Source organism: Ochotona princeps, chromosome 9, assembly GCF_030435755.1.
Source record: "Ochotona princeps isolate mOchPri1 chromosome 9, mOchPri1.hap1, whole genome shotgun sequence".
NCBI lineage: Eukaryota > Metazoa > Chordata > Mammalia > Lagomorpha > Ochotonidae > Ochotona > Ochotona princeps.
In genome coordinates this window covers 71893125-71912188 of record NC_080840.1, presented here as the reverse complement: position 1 = coordinate 71912188, position 19064 = coordinate 71893125, and the positions used below count along the sequence as shown (strand labels likewise).

Below are 19064 nucleotides of genomic sequence, written 5' to 3'. Positions count from 1 at the left end.
ATTCGTCAGTGGCTGATGTGAACTGGTCCAGCCTGGTCTGCCCCTGACCTGTGCCAAATGTATGCTGGTGGGTGATTTCCCTGGCCTGGTCTGGGATGTTCGTTATCGTGGTTCTTGTGCTCACCTGCAGGGACTGTGTCCTGAGGGAGGAGTTGCCCAAGCTCCTCCATCAGAACCTCTCCCAGTGCCAGATTTTGCACAAATTGGTAGGCCCATGGGCCAGCCCTACTCAGTCCACCTTCTGTCCTGGCAGGAATAGTGGCCTTTTTTGACTTGCCTTCAAGCCATTCTGGTTCTTAATGTTGGATGTTTCAGTCCAGCCAAGGCTCGTCCATACCCAAACATAGCTCACACATGGCTCAGTAGGGGCAGAGACCTAGCCTAGTCCATCCTACATCTACCCTGGTCCTCCAGAGCACCAGATGGTGCTCTAGCCAGGCTCAGAGCGTCCAGTCCCAGTCCACATTTGTTCCAAGGGAGACTGCAGCCATATCCAGGCCAGAATGAAGCTCCCACTCCAGCCCCTGTGCTCCTCAGTAGGAACCCCAACCCAGCTAGGGTGTCCCCTTAGCTCCCCAACCGGGCTTGTCCCCAGCCATAGATTGCGTGCATGCCAGTGGTTGCTCTGACCCAGCTTGGCATAGCCCCACACTTGTCTTGGCCTTTGCCTTAGATACTGTAGTCTGGCATTCCTGGCTCATGCAAACCAGTCCGTGCTGTCATCCCTGGCTCATGCAAACCAATTGGTGTAAGAGCCTAGCTCGCATGACCTAGGTTGATTTCTGTTCTTGCTGGTGAACTAAGGTTTGCTCAGCCCTGTCCGGGCCACCCCCTTCCATAACCAACCCACACATTAGCCAACCATTGAAGCTACTTTGCCCAGCTTGTCTGACCCCCTGTGATCGTCAGTGAGATTTATGGCCCACTGAGAGAGTTTCCCAAGTTCCTCCACTTGGCCCACTCCCAGACCCAGATCTCATACATGCCAATGGGTGTTAGGTCAGTGCCCAGCATAGTCTACCCTTCCATCTTGGCTTTGTATGAGCTGGTAAAAGTTGCATCTCAGTCTACCCCACACTCTGTTTTAGCATGCACATTTGAGTGCTGCTGCATTGACCTACCCAGACTGTTGTCAGTTCCTTTATCCGTGAGTGATGGCAGATTCCATGAATCACCACCCCAACTCTTTAGCTAACCAGAGGGACTTGTATTTCCACAGGGTTGCGCCCATTTATTCCCCACAGAATCTACCCCAGGACCTGGTTCTCTTGCTTGCTGGTTGGTGTCATGACCCTTCCTAATGTGACCCATCCTTTTTACCTGTACTCAGTCAGGGCCTGGGATCTAACCTGCCAGACATGCCCTCAGCCGTGGCTATCTGTGGGCTGGCGTGTGGCAATCAGTGATGTTGTACACTAACAGCCCATCTCAGCACTCCCATGTGGGCTGGTGAATCAGTCTGACCCAAACAGATCTGGATTCTCCCCTCCAAACCACTAGGTCTCAGTCCCCACGATTGCCAGCAATTTCAGTGACCCCATCACTGGGAATCACACTGGATTAATCCCTTAGCTAAACTCACATTGATCTTATCCATGGATGTCTCTAGGCAGCAATTACATGCCCATAAACCTTAGAACCCACCTCCAGGCTGGCAAAGCCAATGCCACTTGGCGTGCTGGCCTCCCAAAAGCTCAGGACTCGCTCACCACGTGGCGACGTTGTCCATGACCAGAGTTCCAAGAATTGGGTCCCACCTTGCTCAGGTACCCTTTGCAGCCATCACGCTGCAGAGGGCTGCTGTTACCCGAGCCCCCGAGGTCAAACGCCCACCCTCTAAGTTCCTCCTGGCACAAGGTGATAGCGGCAGGGTGGCGCCAGAGACCTAATCCCGTTCCTGAGATTCCCTCATGAAGTGCTCACCATGGGGATGGAAATCTCAGACCTCTCAAAAGCTCAAGACTTGCTCACCACATGGCTGCGTTGTCCATGGCCAGAGTCGCAAGCATTGGGTCCGACCTGGTTCGGGTACTCTGCAAGCTGCAGTGCTGCTGAGGGCTTCTTTTACCCGACCCCCTCAGTTGAACACCCACCCCCTAGGTTCCTCCTGCCACTGCTTCTCCTTTTACTTAAGTACATTTCATGTATTTCACTGTACAAATTTAAAAGCAGAGTAACACTTCCCACCCAATCTTCACTCCCACCCTTGTTCTCCAGCTCCCTCCTCCTTCATCTTTTTGTTAATCTGTAATGACTGGCATGCTCTCAGTCCACTTCCTAGTCACAGGCTTAATACTGTAGCAGTGAAGGATTCAGCAGATAGCAAGCAGGAGGAAAGCCACTGCTCCTCAAGAGTATTAGAGAAAGCCTGCAGATAATCGTCAAATCTCTAAATGTCAGTTTTGCTCCTGTAGATTACATTTTTTGTACTATGTATTATATACCACAAATCGGGAAGCATGATACCTGTCTTTTGGGGCTGGCTTATTTCACTAAGCACAGTGGTTTCCAATTGCATCCATTTTGTTGCAAAAGACACAGCTTTATTCTTATTTATGTATTGTATTTTTCCACATTTTCTTTATCCAGTCATCACCTGATGGACATCTAGGTTAAATCCGTACCTTAGCTATTGTGAACTGAGCTGCTGAAAACATAGGGCGACAGATAGCTCTTTCATAAGCTGATTTCACTTTGGGTAAATTCCCATGAGTAATTGTCCTTCCACTCTTAAAGTTGAGTTCTTTTATAGGTATTAGAATAATATTTAGCGTTTGGTTGTAAAAAACCCTTCTTGCTGGCTAAACTATCGCAGTGAACATCAATCAATGAAAAGGTGAAGCTTGGCATAAGTCATAAAAGCATACTTGCTCACTAGGCAACTCTGAGTCAGTTCTCTGAGAGGAGAAGGGATGGAATACACATTAGAAAGAGAGCATAGCTATTCTTTGCTTGGGTAGAATTCCTATAAGCCCTTTGCATCCGTAATAATGGATTATGAAAACATTGCCTTCTAGATTTTAGGATTAAAGTTTTTAAAAATTGGAAATACTTTATCCTATGTTTTCACTCTGAGTGGGAAGCTGAGGAGCCTAATGGATGTAGTTTCTGTTTGCTAAGCAATGTGAGATGTTCTGTACTCGTGTTTTCCAATAACAGTTTTTATATAAACATAAATTACTTGTACATTGATGGTACTTTTCATATAAACTTAATAAGATTGCTAACATGATGTTTTATATTCTTTAATAGGTGGTTTGTGAAGAAGGTGACAAGCTAACCTATTCGAAATATGGACGATTTTGTCACGAGGTCAAAATTAACTATTCTCCATATGTGAATTATTTCACTAGAGTGTACTGGAACAGATCCTACTTTGTGTATAAAATCAACACTGTGATATCCTTCCAGTCTTGAAAAATAACAGGGCCTTCACTTTGAAGACTTGTGCCACGTGAAATAAAGTGATTTTCTTCTGTCTGCGTGGGGTCTGTTGCAGATTGCAGTATGGACATCTGAAACACTGCTGCTTTTCTCCCCGCCTGCTCTTAACTGGAGCCAGAGTCCTGTGGGAACCAGCTCAAGTGTTACTGTCCTTCGGTAAAACATCACATCTAGTGCTCTGCAATTTCCAGAGAAACATCTTTCTCACTATTACAAGGTGTTTAAAGATTTTACGTATTACAGCAGTTTCCACATAAATCTTCCTTTTACCATGACATAGATCTGGATTTTGAATTTTTTTCAAGATCAGGGTTATCTCCTTGATGTAACATTTAATAAACCTTAATTGACGTAATTATACAATAGAAAGAATTATTCTCACCCTGACCAAGTTTCTGAAGGTGTTTAATGGCTTGTAACAATTGAAATTTCATGACAAAAGCTAATGTGATATGTGGAAATGAGATAAAAGAAACGGAAATGATATAAAAGAAAATGATGTTTAAGGCTGTATGTACAGACATATCTGGAAGCCTCTGTCGATGCAGCGCCCATCATGTGCTGCGCAGCTACGTGAGCACTTTTTCAGGTCTGTATAGTGCATGGCATTGCGCTTTTTGTTTTATGATCACCTGTTATGTGATTACCTTGTTTTACTTATGTCTGCTAATTTGATAGCAATATGATCATGATAAAATAATAATTCTTGTTACCTCTCTATATTTTTTAAAACAAAAAATTGTTCAGGTCTTTAAAAATATATGGGTGTGGGATAATTTATTCATGTGTTTTATACTGAAACATTAAGTAAAAAATTAGCAGAATAAACATGTACACAAATTGAGCAACAGTTTTGGGAGATGTATGCAGATACTATATTAAACATACCTCTGCATACAGGTATTATAAAACACAAGTGATATTTATGAAACTGTGATGCAATTTTCAAAGTGATAAACAAAATGACACAATAAAATTTACAACACAGTTTCACAGTCTAAAATATTATGTTTCTAATTGTATTCTTATCATTTATTAAAGGACACCTTAAAATAATTTGTTTGTTAAAGAAACTCAAGATGGATATAACTATACACATATACAGTTTTCATAACATGAAGTGCATGTTCGTTTCACCTGTGAGTTTTCATCATTTTTCTGGCTGGAGAGAGCACTGTGGTGGTCCCGCCGCTGAGTTCTAAATTCCTGCTCAGCAGAAAGGAGCCTTTCTGTGGTCTTTGTTTTCTGCATATGTGCCTTTTGACAGTGTGTGCATTCTTAGACTGACTCTAGGAAGCTTGCCCTTTTGAAGCTGGAAACTATTGGATGTTGGGGTTAATGTAAGTCATCCATAAGTTGGACTGGTTCCCATTTCATCTATGGCTTTTGATCCTAGACAGTAAGATAGCGGCAGGCAGCATGCCCCAGGCCGACCCTCTGTCTCAGGGGTGAGACCATAATGAGGGAAGGCGGCAGGAAAGTCAGTCATACTGTAGTACTTAAGGCTGGAGCATGTGAGAGAACATGAATTTACAAGTCAGCTCGGGTGTTCTGCCAGGGGAAATTGGACCCTTTTTTTAATGTAGTATGAAATCTTGGAGTTTTTATTGATTTATATCATGACCACATGTGCTGTTATTAGATTTGGTTTTTTTATTAGTAAGTTTCTTTTACTTCTGTCAGCTTATTTTGTAAACAAAATAGATTTGAGATATTTTCTATTGAATTTTTCAAATAATGAATTTTTCACTCAGCATCAGTAGAAAAGTTAGATTTTAAGTGTGAGTGGTAATATTGGAAATGAGAGATAAGCTTGACTGCTTCTGTTTCAATCGCAATTTAGACACCAGTACTAGGAAACTTGAAGTAGGAAGGTTACGGTTCGGTTCCTTATTTATAGAATAACACATGATTTAGGATAATGCAAGCAATGTGTAACTTGCAGTAGTTAAGGTTAACGGGAAAATCTGTGAGAGGAATATGTCTAGATTTAGAGGGGATGGAATTGATCAAAGAGATGCAAAACCCACTCTACCCTTGATATTGAAACAAGTGCCTTAACTTCTTTATTTATAAGTTTACTTTCTTGTTTTGTGGTTTTAGACAGCAAGACATTCTGAGATCAATTTTGCTAATTTTTACCTCATTAATAAGTCTTTTACCATCCTGTAGCCACTGTTCCTGCTAACCCAGGAATCAGCAAAACTTTGTTAAGTGTAGGGATGGGATTTCTAGCCTAGCTTCTAAAATACCAAGTGATTCAACAAATGAAACTTGTTTGAATGATAAGGCCTGTGGTGCTGACTCTGCAAACATGTAACTTGGCGTCTGCATCATGGTGCTTTTTGTTAGACTGGAAGAGTTTGCCGCATAAGTAGGAACGGTCAGACAGCTAACACATACAGCATTGGTCCAATATGATCATGTTGCCTTGTGATGTCATAGCTGGGTGGGTTTGTGAAGGTAGACTGTATGGTTTTCACACACAGGGAGGTAGTCCAACAGCTCCTTTCCCAGGATGTGTCCTCAGTGCCCCCTGTGCTGTACTGGAGTGCTTTCCTCTTCACTCCTTTCTGTGTGTGTAGACGGCCATCTACTTTCCAGGATGTTAACCCACGTTACCAGTAGCATTCTGCGTTGTGGTACGTTCCCACACTGTCCAGACTAAAAAAATGTAGAAATGGAACTTGAAATGTGCTGTACATTGCAATTGAAAAATATGTTTTGAAAGAATATTGTTTCTTGAAGGACACTGTGAGTAGCCATCTTAAATGGGTTGTTTGATAGAAATGAGTTGTTTTGGTTGTTTTCTGTTGTTGAACCGTTTAAACATTTAATGCCTTTATGATAAAAGTAGTGCCTTTCTTTATATAGTTGGTGGGTTTTTGAAAGTTGATTTTTTTGGTAAATTTGTTTTTAATGCATGAGTATTCAAAAGGCATACATTTTTAATTGTTTGTATATTTAAGAATGTTTTATAAAGTAAATAAGTACTTCCGGATTTACATCTCAATATGTTCTCTCCTCATTTGTCCAGTGTTGAGTCTGTTGCTGCTCGCACTAGTCGTTTTAGTTACTGACATGTATTAGAACCACAGCTCTGAAAAGTTACAAGTTCAACCATTGTTGTTGAAATAATATCAAATAATATTAAATTTTTGAATGTGTAGGTAGGGTTAATACTTTAAATTAGATGTGAAAATTACAACAAAAAATTAGTATAAAGGCATTTTTAATTTCCATTTACAAGTCTTTTAGAATGTGCAAAATTTTAATCTTCACATATGTACTCCTGTGTGTGGCTGTCTGAGATGCACCAAACTAATTGTTATTACACAGATGTAGTCGAATGACGACATCACAAAGAAACATGCATTCTAAACTTAGAGTCTGAAATACAAACAAGTTTCGTGTTGTAAGTTAATAGCTTTGTACAGCTGCTTAAATACAGCTACCTTTATGTTCATTGACCTCACAGTCACACCTGTAACTGTGTATTTAGATGAAATACATCTTTGCAGCAAAATTAGTTAATTCAGTAACTTTAAATCCTCTAAAGGGTTGGATCATGAACTAACTTACTTCAGATCTTGTAACACATTTATCAAGAATGAAACTATTTCGTGTCTAATATCTCCTTGTTTTGTTTCCTTAATGAATCTTTTCAAAATGTGTCTTGATGTAGACATATAGAAATGTTTAAACTCCACTTTCCTGAGAAATTCTTCAAATACCCTGCAATTCACCCATTTCAAGTGTAGAACTCAGCAGTTTTTAATGTATTCACTCACATGTAAAATTATCACTACCGATTTTAATGAAGACATTTTCCTCAGCTCCAAAAGGAAACCCCAATGTTTCAGTTACTAGCCTCAGCCACTGCTGCCCATGGCCGTCACTGCCACTCTCTTTTCTTCACATTTGCTATTCAGGACATATCCTGCACATGGGGTCATGTAACCTGTGATCTGTGACTGGTTTCTTTCACTCAGTCTTAGCATTTTCTCCAGTCATCCATACTGTGCCGTGTACCGTCCTTTCAGTGTCGAGTAACACTGTGTGGATGTGGCACCGTTTGTGTGTCCATCATCAGTTGAGGGACATTTGCTTGCTTCCATTTTTTGGCTATTAGGAGTAATGTTTCTGACGATTTGTGTACATGTATGCAGGGTCTTTTTTTAAAGTATTTATTTATTTATCTGGAAGGCAAGAAAGAGATGTAGAGAGACAAATCTTCATCCACTGATTCACTCCCCAAATGGACACAAGAGCCAAAGCCAGGAGCAGCTTCCAGGCAGGTGGTGGCAACTGGAGGCATCGTTTGCTGCCCTCCACCTCAAAGACACACTATGGTGCTCATTAGCAGGAATCTAGATCAGAAGTAGGGCTTACATTCTAACCCAGGGACTCCAGTACAGGATGTGAGGAAGCAAGCCGCGTCTTAACCCCATGCCTGCACTTCCTCTGTGCCTCTGGCCTTCCCCGGGTGGTAGGAAGTGACGGGTCACTGTGGTGTTCATTTTCATTATGGTCACTTTTGGTTTCTTGAGAAGCAGGCACGTCAGAGAGCAGGAGAGTTCCTACCTGCTGGTTCTTTGCCCCTCTGAGATGCCCACCGTGTCCTAGGCTGGGCAGAGGTTTATACTAGGGGCAGGAGCATACACGAAGTCTCCCACGTGGGTGGCAGGAGTCCAGTCCCTGAGCTGTCACTTCTGCCTCCCAGGGTCTGCGTTGGCAGGAAGCTGGAGTCGGGAGCCAGGGCCAGGAATGCAGCACAGGCACTCTGAGACAGGAGGTGAGCGTTTTCACCTTGACACTTGGTTTTCACCATTCAATCCATTCTCATGTGGTGTGTTCACTGTAGCTGAATTTACGTGTGCTATTTCACTTTGTGTTTTTCTAAGGGTTGTTTTTGTTTTCTGTTTGCCTTATTATGCTTCCTTTCTCATTAATATTTTCTATGGAACATTTCAATTCTTTTAAGTATTTTTTCATGATTTTTCACACTATTTGAAAGGCAGTATTACAGAGGGAAGGAGAGACGGAGATAGTCTTCCATCTGCTGTCTCATTCCCCAAAGGGCCAGAACAGACGGTCCAAAGCCAGGAGCTTCTTCCAGGTCGCCTTCATGGAGCTGGATTGGAAGTGGAACAGGTGGTAGCTTTACACACTGTGACACAGGCCAGCCCAAATTTTAAAATGAGTAAGTATATAGAGGCCAAAGTTAAAAGTATAATGAGCCCAAAAGTTAAAATGAGCAAGTATATAGAGTCTTTGCTATTTTATCTTTTTTTCGCTTCTTCATTTGTTTTTGTGGATTCAAACTACAGCCTTGAGTCAGTTGTCATTTCCTTACTCCAATACAACTTGCTTATTTATTTATTATTAATCTTTATTTATTTATTTGCTTGTATTTGTTTATTAAAAAACAGGTAGATCGATACTCCCTCTGCTTGTTCACTCCCCAGATGGCTACAACAGCCAGGCCTAATCCAGCCAAAGCAAGGGGCCTAGAAGTTCATCAGGTCTCCGACGTGGGTCCCAGGGTCCCCAGTACTTGGGCTGCTGTCTGCGGCTCTTCCAGGCACATCAGTAGGGAGCTGGATTCGAAATGGAGCATCCAGGACTCAAACCAGCTCTGTGCTATAGGATGCCAAGGTCTTAACCCACTGAGCCACAAGGCTTGCCCAAGACAGTTTTGTTCCCACTTAGCTCCTTTGTATTATTATATCAGATATAGTTTACATATTGAGGTCCAACAATATTACATACAGATATTTTATATGGTTGCTTTAAAGAAGTCCCGAGAAGAAATAGGAATTTACATAATCCCTTTATAATTACACAATTAATTTTACTTTACTGGTGAGATTTGTTTTTTTTCAGTGGCTTCTAATTACAGGACAGGTTTAGTATCCCTTATCCAAAATATTTGGGACCAGATCGAGAAAAATAACAAAAGGAAAAAATGAACAAAAATGTTTGGGACCAAAAAGTTCTCAAGTTTAGAATATTTTCAATTTTGGAATCTTGACATCTGCATAGGTGTTTGAGGAAAGGGAACCAAGTCTAAAAATTGAAATTTATTTGTGGCTTTTATATACCTTATACACATAGCCTGAAGAGAAACTTTTTAAAGGATTTATTTATGTGAAAGGCAGACTGAACTGATCTGGGTGGGGCCTGACTGGACCTAAGCCAGGAGTTTCTTCAGGTCTCCCAGAGAGGAGCAGGGTCTGAGTACTTGGCCCATCTTCTCCCGCTTTCCGGGTCACACTAGCAGGGAGCTGGATCTGAGGTGGAGGAGCCAGGCCTCAAAGGTGAGGAAATGTTACGTGATGCTGGCATTGCAGGCGGAGGCTTAACCCACCACATCACAGCACCAAAGTGTTTCCTTCCCAGTGGCAAGGGTTTTAGGAAAGGTGAGCGCAACACAGGCTGACAGCATTGATGGAATTCAGGCCGAGACGCCGGGAAAAGATGGGCCAGCTTGTGAATGCTTACTGAGCTGTAAGTGTTTCCAGGATTTTAGTAACATGATATATATTTTTTTTATATATTTATTATTTAACTTCAGTAATTACATTGTATTATGTGACACAATTACATAGATACTTGGGTTCTCCCCACCCCTCCCCAAACCCTCCCACCATGGTGGATTCCTCCACCTGGTTGCATAACCACAGCTCAAGTTCAGTTGAGATTCCCCCATTGCAAGCGTATACCAAACATAGAGTCCAGCATCTTATTGTCCAGTCAAGTCCAACGGCTTCTTAGGTATACCCTCTCTGGTCTGAAGACAGAGCCAGCAGAGCATCATCCCAGTCAATAGTAACATGATATTTAAGGATCATTTCTATTATAAAGAAAGCTGGAACTGAAATCCTTAATTTAATGAAAGGAATTCATGGTGCCGACTTGTTTTTTTAACTTACACTGGGCATCCTGGGTCGACTTCACTGACTCCCAGGAAGTCAAGGAACAGCCAGGTGCACTCTCTTCCCTCTGACCCAAGAGGAAAGCTTCATTTCTCTACCATCTTCCCCTCCTTGCGCACGCTCTCTCCCTGAATGTGGCCCACATGTCTGTGACTTCCTCACCTTTGCAAAGATAACAGTAATGATAATCCATAGGAGCAGGAAAAAGAAGAAGAAGAAACAAGGGAGCAAGCCCTGCCACACCCTAACCGGCTCTCCCGGCTGAATGCGGCAGAATGGTGCTGACGAGCACACGCTTAGCCCGCTGGTGACTCCAACCGCAGCCATGGCTTTGCAGCGTGAACCACCTGGCATGCAGCAAGCGACCTGGAAAATGCCTTTCCGGCCCCCTCAGCCCTGCCCACAGACCCACCAGAAATAGGTTGGGTTCGGCATGTTAGGCTGGGAGGAAACACACCTTTGCTGTTCAGCAGCAGGGCACCATCAGTCCTGCACCCCGAGTCACAGCTTGCAGGGCAGGCATCTTCGTCACCTTGGTGTGCCCCAACATACCACATTGCTTAGCCTCTGGGTGACACTGCGCTGAAGGCTTGTCATAAACATGAAGTAACTGCTCTCAGTGCCTACTGGCAAGACAGTGGCACACTGAGGGGGTGTGGAATAAAACTCAGGGGTCTCCTTCCTCGGTGGCATTTCTAGCCGGCCCACTGTCGGGCAGTGGCCCCTGAGGTATGGGGAGTCCTGACCATGGCTGTTGGAGACAGCTGCAGCTCAGTGGGCCGCAGGCAGCAGACAGACAAAGGGCTCGGGGGCCAGTGGGCAAGGGCCAGGTGGGGAGGAACTAGCCCCTGGGCTCAGGGCCCCACCTCAGGATCTAGACCCACCTTGGGAGGGTTGGAGGACTGCCTAGTGGCCATCTACACCCTCCTGGTGTGCTGCAAGGTCAGAGTCTTCCCCAAGTCCCGCTCTCCTCGGAAGAGACGGATGCTAGGCACAGCTGAGGCGAGAGCGGCTGCATTACCTGATGCCGGTGGGGATGGGGCTGGCAGGGAAGAGCCCTGTCTGCCACGTGACCCACCTGGAGACCCCCATGTCCTTTCTCCATGTAAGCAAAGGCCTGACCTGCTGTGTATAGGGAAACAGGCAGGTAGCTGCAATTCTGGCCCACGTGCACAAGCCTTGGAGTCCTGTCTGCAGGCTCCCAGTGACAGTTTGTCCACCCATCGTGTGCCCGCTTTCAGAGTCTGCATGACCTGACAACAGATTTCTGTCTTTGATGTAGGCCCTTACACAGACGCCTGAGCTCCCTGGGAGCCTGGGATATGCCGGTGACCCCCTCCTTCCTGGTCTGGGGCGTACAGCCCCTCTGCTTCTTGGAAAGGACACTGTAGGGAGTCCTGAGGATTCAAAGCCATGTGCAAAGGTCTGACGTTAAAAAATCCAATCTCCTGCGAAATCAGATAATCACCCATAAGCCACACACACACACAATCTTGGGTCCCCATGACATCTAAGGCAATGCAGACCTGCAAATGGAGATTATTCATGTCTTTCTGATCTCTGTGCTTTTAATTTTTTTTTTCTTCCCTCATTGAACTAGCTGGGATCTCTAACACATTGTGGGACATTAAGTGGAGAGAGCAGATGCTTTTAGCATGTTCCCAATCTCAGGGGAAACTTCTGGTAGTTACCTGCTCCAATGGGTGTAGGATCATTTGTAAGTCACTCTTAGAAGTATATTAGTTTGGACTCAGAGCCAAAGGGGCTGGTCTCCCCCAGGGGCTGGCTCCCAGGCACTGTTGGATCTGGTAGCTCAGGCCCATTGGTGACCATGTACTCAGAGCCAGGTGGGCTGGTTTGCCCCGGGGTCTCAGATCTGAATGCTTGAGCCCATTGGCCAGGCAGGTGCTCTTGGCTGGAGTGGCCAGCCTCCCGCAGGGGCTAGCTTCCAGAGGTTCGGGTGGCCATGTGCTCAGAGCCAGGTGAGTTGTTTCATCACGAGGCAGGTTTCAAGGCAGTGGAGCTTGGGTCTGGTGGCCCAGGCGCTAGTGGCCACCCAGCAGTGTGATTTTGAGGGGAGAATGTGAGGACCTTTAAGGATCAGACCAAACACCAACCCTTGTGGGATATCAGAGCTGGGATAGTTAGGATTGACCAATGCCGAATACCACTCAGTGGTGCACACTGCAGCCTGGGAATTGGGGGATCCAGACATGAATTGGCACCCATATGGGATTCTGGCATGTGGAAGGCGAGGAGTTATTCATTGGCCATCGTGCCAGGCCCTAATACTTTTATAAAGAGAAATTTCTGTGTCTACTTACGTGGCGTATACTACACGTTTCTGTAATTTTCTTTCTAGTACGGCTTGCCAGATTTTGATAACAGAATTATTAGGGTCTGACAAAAGACTGAAAGGATTCTCTCTTCTAGTACTAGCTTCCTGAATGAATATGGGTGACACATTATTTCATCTTCGAAGATTTGAAAGAATTTTCCAGTGGAACATCCAGGTTTAGTTTTCTGGGTGTTTATTCAAGAGAATAAAAGGGCCGAGCATGTTGGCTCAATTGGCTAACCCTCTCCTGGAAGCACCAGCAGCCCATACCATCTGGGAGCCAGTTTGTGTCCCAACTGCTCGACTTCCCATGCAGTTCCCCTTCTTGTGGCCTGGGAAAGCAACAGAGGATGGCAAAAAGTCTTGGGACCTTGCCCCCATATGGCAGACCCAGAAGAAGCTCCTGGCTTTGGATTGGCTCAGCTCCAACCATTGTGGCCACTTGGAGAGTGAGCCAGCAGATGTAAGATCTTTCTCTGTCTCTTCTCTCTGTAAACCTGCCTTTTCAATAAAAATAAGTGTAAATCTTTAGGCAAAGAAGAATCAAAGACAGGTGTGCACAGGCAAACGGGTCTGAATCCAAGCAAACAAATTCATGTTCCTGGTCAGCTGGGATCTGAAGATGCACTGGGTTCCTACTTCAGAATGCCAGTGAATCCAACAGGGGGAGCTCCAGAAGCCACTCAACACACCACACCGCACCACACCACCTCACCACACACCACCACCCTACACCACACTGCATCAAACCCACAACACCCATACCACACCACATACATCACACCACACCACCTCACCACACTGTACCACACCACATCACACCAAACCCACAACACCACACCACTCTATACAACACCCACACCACACCACATTGTACTATCTACCACACTGCCCCACATCACACCACACACCACCTCACCTCACCACCCCACCCTACCCCACTCCACACCACCCCCCATCCTCACAATGCCAGAGAACCAGGCCATGCAGAACCAGCCGCTCTGCAGCTCGGCAACCCTGGCATGGTGTCTAGAATGTAGCTTTTCTTCACAGGAAAGTTGATGAGGGCTGAACTGCAGATACTGCACGGGGAATTTCTCATGTGACAAGAGGGAAATGGGCACTCGGGGTGGGCACATCTGCGGCACTGACGTTTCTCTCAGAGGCTCACACTGGAGTGGCACAGAGCAGAGGAAATGGCACCTGACCACAGCCGTGCCCTCCCTCTGCCACCCAAGTCACAGCCTCAGTCTCTCCATCCTCGTGGAGACGAATGCTCTGTCCTGTCTGTCATGCCGTGTGCTCGGGTAAGGGACGCATGTGCGAGAAGAGCCTCGCTGATCCCGGGAGTGCAGGGGGGCTCAGCCACATGACTCTGGCCAGGTCCATCCACTTTGGGCTTTTGTCTCCCGTGATGGGAACAAAAGGAAATAAAAATAGGTGCCAATCTACACCTGTGAGTATTCTGGTGGTGTCAGCAAAACAAAGACCGCCATTCTAGGGCAGGGTATCTACTCTGGAACTTTCCATGGTGACAGGAATACTTCACGTCTGGGATAGCTGCTGCAGGAGCCACTGTGTGTACCTCGCTGAGGACTGGGATGCTACATCTGACTTACTCTTTTTAAAATTTTTTTAAAATAAATTTTATTTTTTATAATGATTAAATGGTGGTTTGGGGTGGGAAGGCTCGAAGTTTAGGGAAATTTGGGAGTACTCGTTGCTTCCAAATTTGTTATTTCTTCTTGTTTCTAGGGGAAGGGGAGAAACAAAGGGGAGAAACCCCTCATGACTTTCCACACGTCCCAGTACCCAGGGATGAGGAACCACCACCTCATATCCAGCCAGTCTCAACATGTACACATTGATTTACTCTTAATGAACTCAGTGTAAGAGCCACATAACGCAGCAGCCACCACGGGGGACAGTGGCAGCTCTGGTGCCCCAGTCCTGGTCATGCTCAGCAGGGTGAAGGGCTTCCAGCGGTTCCGGCCTTGCCCAGGAGGGTGAAGGGCTCCCGGTGCTCCTGGCTGTGCTCAGCTGGGTGAACTGCTCCCGGTGGTCCCTGCAAGCCAAAAGGACAATGAAATCATTCATACAAATCTGCAATTTTAGCATCTGAAACCTTTCATCCTAAGTCCCATACAATCGATATAAAGCACAATTTTCACGATCAATAGTTTATGCAGAGCCCAGCTGTCATTTTGTCAACACTGAGAATTACAAGGTTTCATAAACATAAACAAATAAATAGGAATCAATTTACTCCCTTGGATTTAAAAATTAGAAACCCGAGCCTGGCCAGCAGGCCTGGGAGAGGTCACTCACACACCAGCAGCTGCTGCAGTCCCCTCTATGCGCTTCTGGCTCTGACTCCACACAGGTGTGCAGTGAGGTGCTCCTGAGGTACTGCTGGAACCAGGTGGGCTTGGGGAGGGGACACAAGGGCTCGGCTGTAGCTCCAAGGGCCTGGGGACCTGGACTCATGCTGCTGCTTAGCTGCTCTGGGGAAGAAGGGCAGGGGCTGTGACTGCATAGGGCACCTGTGGGTGAGAGGGAGGGCTCTAAGGATGGAGCAGGAGGCCACTGTTGCTCCCTTGTGGCATGCGTCCCAGGAAGCAAGCACACTGCATGTGGAGGTGACATCCTCCCATTGGGTCTCTCTGAGGAGGGGGAAGTCCTGGCTGTGCACAAGGCTGGAGAGGAGGTGCTCGCACTCCTGCTCTGCATTCTCTGAGCCCCCAGCACAGGGAGGCTCCCTGCAGTGTCAAGGCCAGCTTGTTGTCTGCAGCCTTGGGAGCTGTGTCTACATCCTCCCTGGTGGCACTGGTTGTCATCAGCCCTGCCTTCAAGGCCACCACTGGCTTTTTGACACGGGGTCCTCGGTACATCGTGAGGCCAGGGGTGTACCTTCTGCAGGAATGATGGCAGCATTCAGGGGTCTGCAACTGTCCCCAAAGACCACCCGCCTCTCTGACACACCTGCCTCCCCAATGCTTCCCCTCCCAGCCCGTCCGTATCTATACAATTTACCCCACACACCCTCTGGGAGTGGAGTCTTAAGGCATGATGCATCATGCACTTGTCTGGTTCTCAACCGCACAGCCTGTGGGGTGATGACAGATGGGCCCAAATCAGGGCCATCATGGGGAGGACTGACACAATGACCACACACAACAACCTACCCTGTACGCGTGTCTCCCCATTGAAGGGCTAGGCTTTCATCTCCTCAGCCACGTGTTCCCAGTGCCTGTGAATGACCTAGGACACAGTTTTTGGTAAAATCTATTTTATTTTTGTGGCCATTGTTAAATGGATGTTTTGGAAAGCCTTTTTTCCAGCCGTAAGCTGCTCTCCACGGCTTTGAAATCCCACTCTGAGCATCAAGTCATCCCGTGTTTCTCCCACGCAGCAGCGCACCTGTTTGACCTTGCTGCTTCTATGGATGAGTGTTGCTCTGGGGTTTCTCACCTAATACACCTGGGGCTGGGTCAAAGAATCCCATTCTAGCAAGTTCCCAGGTTAAGCTCCTGCTCCTCATCAGCTAGGAAAAGGTTCTACATTTCTAAAGGATTGTAAAAAATTTTTTAAAGATTTATTTATTTTTATTGCAAAATCATACATAGAGGAAGAGACACAGAGGGGAAGATATTCCGTCTACTCATTCACTCCCCAGTGGCTGAAATGGGTGAAGCAGAACCGATCTGAAGCCAGGAGCCTGGAGCCTTCTCTGAGCTTCCCATATGGGTGCAGGGTCCCAGGCTTTTGGGGCATCCTCGACAGCTTTCCCAGGCCACAAACAGGGAGCTGGATGGGAAGCAGAGCCGCTGGGATTAGAACTGGTGCCCATATGGAATCCCGGCGCTTTCAAGGCAAGGACTTTAGCTGCTAGTCTACCACGCAGAGTCCAGGATTGCAAAATTTATTACCAAAAGAAAAACACACACACAAAAAAACAAAAAAACAAAAAAACAGAAATGGGAAATTGTTGAGTGTTCAGGGTCTAAAATGTTTACAGAAAACTACCTGAGCATGCACCCCTGCTGCCCACAATAGAGCTCTAAGCAGACCGTGGCCTGGAGTCCCACACATTGACTCATTTGCTGACCCGGGGTGGATCTCTGGAACCACTGTGGTTTAAATGCTCCTCTTACATTCTGATGTGAGACCAGGCAGGTTCCCAATCACTGCTCTGAGAAAATGCTTCTGCTCAGCCAACCCAGAGAGTTGGGGATGAGCCCCAACACAGCCCAGCTCTCCTGTCTGCAAGTTATCAAAACCCGTGTGTCCATCACTAAGTCCTCCCTGCCCTCCTCTCCCAAGTGAACATTGAGGCACACTGGGTTCCACATCCGTGGTCATACATGCAACCACAAAGACATGGTCAAGTGTAACTGGGCAAGATGGGCCACACAGAGGGGGACCAGAGGAGGAAGTGCCAGGTGGGAGCTTCCTGGGGGGTGGGAGACAGGTGACAGGTACAGGGTACGGGCTGTTGGTGCCAAGCTGCTTGGAGAACACACTGGAAGCACATCTGTTCCTTCACCACCTCCAGCTTCTCGGCCTCCCAAGCTTATCGAGCACCAGGTGTTCCTCCCACACCTGCCTGCCTCCCACCCCCAGCTGATTCCTCCTCAGCCCAGGAGGAGGGCTTGGCGAGAGCCTGATCTCACACAGGGACTCCTAGGGTTCCGGCTCAGACCTCCTGGGAAGGGCCGTGTGTGGTCTCCTACCTGTGTTCTCCACAGCACGCCTGAAGCCACAGACGTGGCAGATGTTCCACACCCACAGACACATGTCCTACTTCGACTGGGCCACCAGGTAGAAGGTGCGCTCCCTGGTCTTGATGTCAAACACAGAACTCTTTGGCAGATCCTTCCTGTCGAAGCTCACGCCCACATCCACCTGCTCACAGTGGCGCAGGCTGATGATGCACAGTGGCTTCTTGGAGCGGCCATTCTTGTAGTACTCCAGAAACCCTGGATCGCTGCTCTCCTGGCTGCTCCACAGGACAAGCCAGCACTTCCTCCAGGCCTGTGTCCCGTGGCAGAGGTAAGGAGACAGGCAACAGGCACGCGTCACTGCAGAGCTGTTTTCAGATCAGCAATCCTACCCCTCCAATCTGTCCCATCAGAGAATACCTAGAATTCTTGCTAGTGCAGCACAGGGTCTCGTATGACAGGAAGTGGCAGCATTCCCACACAGCAGGTCAGGGAGTTAGATGGGCCCCAAGCCCTTCACAGGGACCACAGCACTGGGCCAGAGGAGAGATGCGCACCGCACAGCACAGGGCACCAAATCGGGTATGCTCAGAGCCAGAAGTGAGTCAGGTGATGGAAGCTTCAGATTCCAGAACATGTGCCAAGCCCGTCATGGCTGAGCATCCCTAACCCAAAATACACAACTTGTGAATGTCATGTCGGTGCTCAAAATATGTTGGGTTTGGAACATTGGGACTGTGACTTTTTAGATTAGGAATGCTCAGCCTATACTGTCAGGTAAAGTAGAACTTGCAAACCACAGTATCTTTGTTTAGAGGTGGGGAACCCCCACCTCCCACTGCGACATAGTGAGTGGAAGCAACACTGTCTTACGGGGCAATATCAGGAAGCCAACTGGTTCCCTTCCATATGTCTGCCGCTTACAGGAGTCGACCTCTGTGCACACATGTCCTACAGTTTGAGCTGAAGCAATAAACACCATATGATGTTCTACATGACAGCATGTGACACACAGTGCGTATTCCTTCAGGTTGGCTTCCACATTTCATCTCCTCAACAAGACTGAGTAGCCCATAAGCAGGCACCACACAGAATGACAAAAATACTCCAAATGACAGAGGCCCTGGGACATGAACCAACACCCACATGGCATGCTGGCACACAGGCCTACTGTGCCAAGGCACTGGCTACAAAGAGCTGATTGTTAACACAAGTCTGTATGTCCCAAGGGCCTATCCTCTGTCAGTCCTAACCCCTTCCACTTTCTCTTTATCCCACACCTCATTTCCACCTTTCTCCACCTTGCCTCTGGATGACATCATTATCGCTTCCCCTGCGCCTCTTCTCCATTGCTTTACTCACAGGCAGGAACCACAGTCCCAGCTAAATCTACTGCTCAGCTGCTCCTCCAGCTCCCCTGGTCTGGGCTCTCTTCCTGCTCGCTCTCAAAACAACAACCTCCAAACTTCTCTCTCTCCAAACCTCCACTGCCATCACTCCTTGGCACAGTATTTCGTAAGAATATATATGCAACCAAAACAGAATGTACACCACACTGATCAACTCCCTGCCTTCTGCCACAGGGATGGACAAACTACAAACCTCCAGATGAGGGTGAGGCAG

General features: G+C 46.7%; 2 protein-coding genes across 4 annotated transcripts in view; both read left to right on the top strand.

The window, feature by feature from the left end:
• Window positions 1-3769, top strand: part of DPY19L4 (dpy-19 like 4) — an 85279-nt gene extending 81510 nt beyond the window's left edge. For all 3 annotated transcript variants that reach the window (XM_058668785.1, XM_058668787.1, XM_058668786.1), the window contains exon 19: window positions 3253-3769. In XM_058668785.1, the coding sequence (XP_058524768.1) occupies window positions 3253-3417 (165 nt within the window). In that variant the 3' untranslated portion in view covers window positions 3418-3769. The remainder of the gene's footprint in view (window positions 1-3252) is intronic.
• PROP1 (PROP paired-like homeobox 1) overlaps window positions 391-19064 on the top strand; it is an 89883-nt gene continuing 71209 nt past the window's right edge. The window contains exon 1 of the mRNA XM_004598108.2: window positions 391-405. The gene's annotated coding sequence lies outside the window, so the exon portion shown is untranslated. The remainder of the gene's footprint in view (window positions 406-19064) is intronic.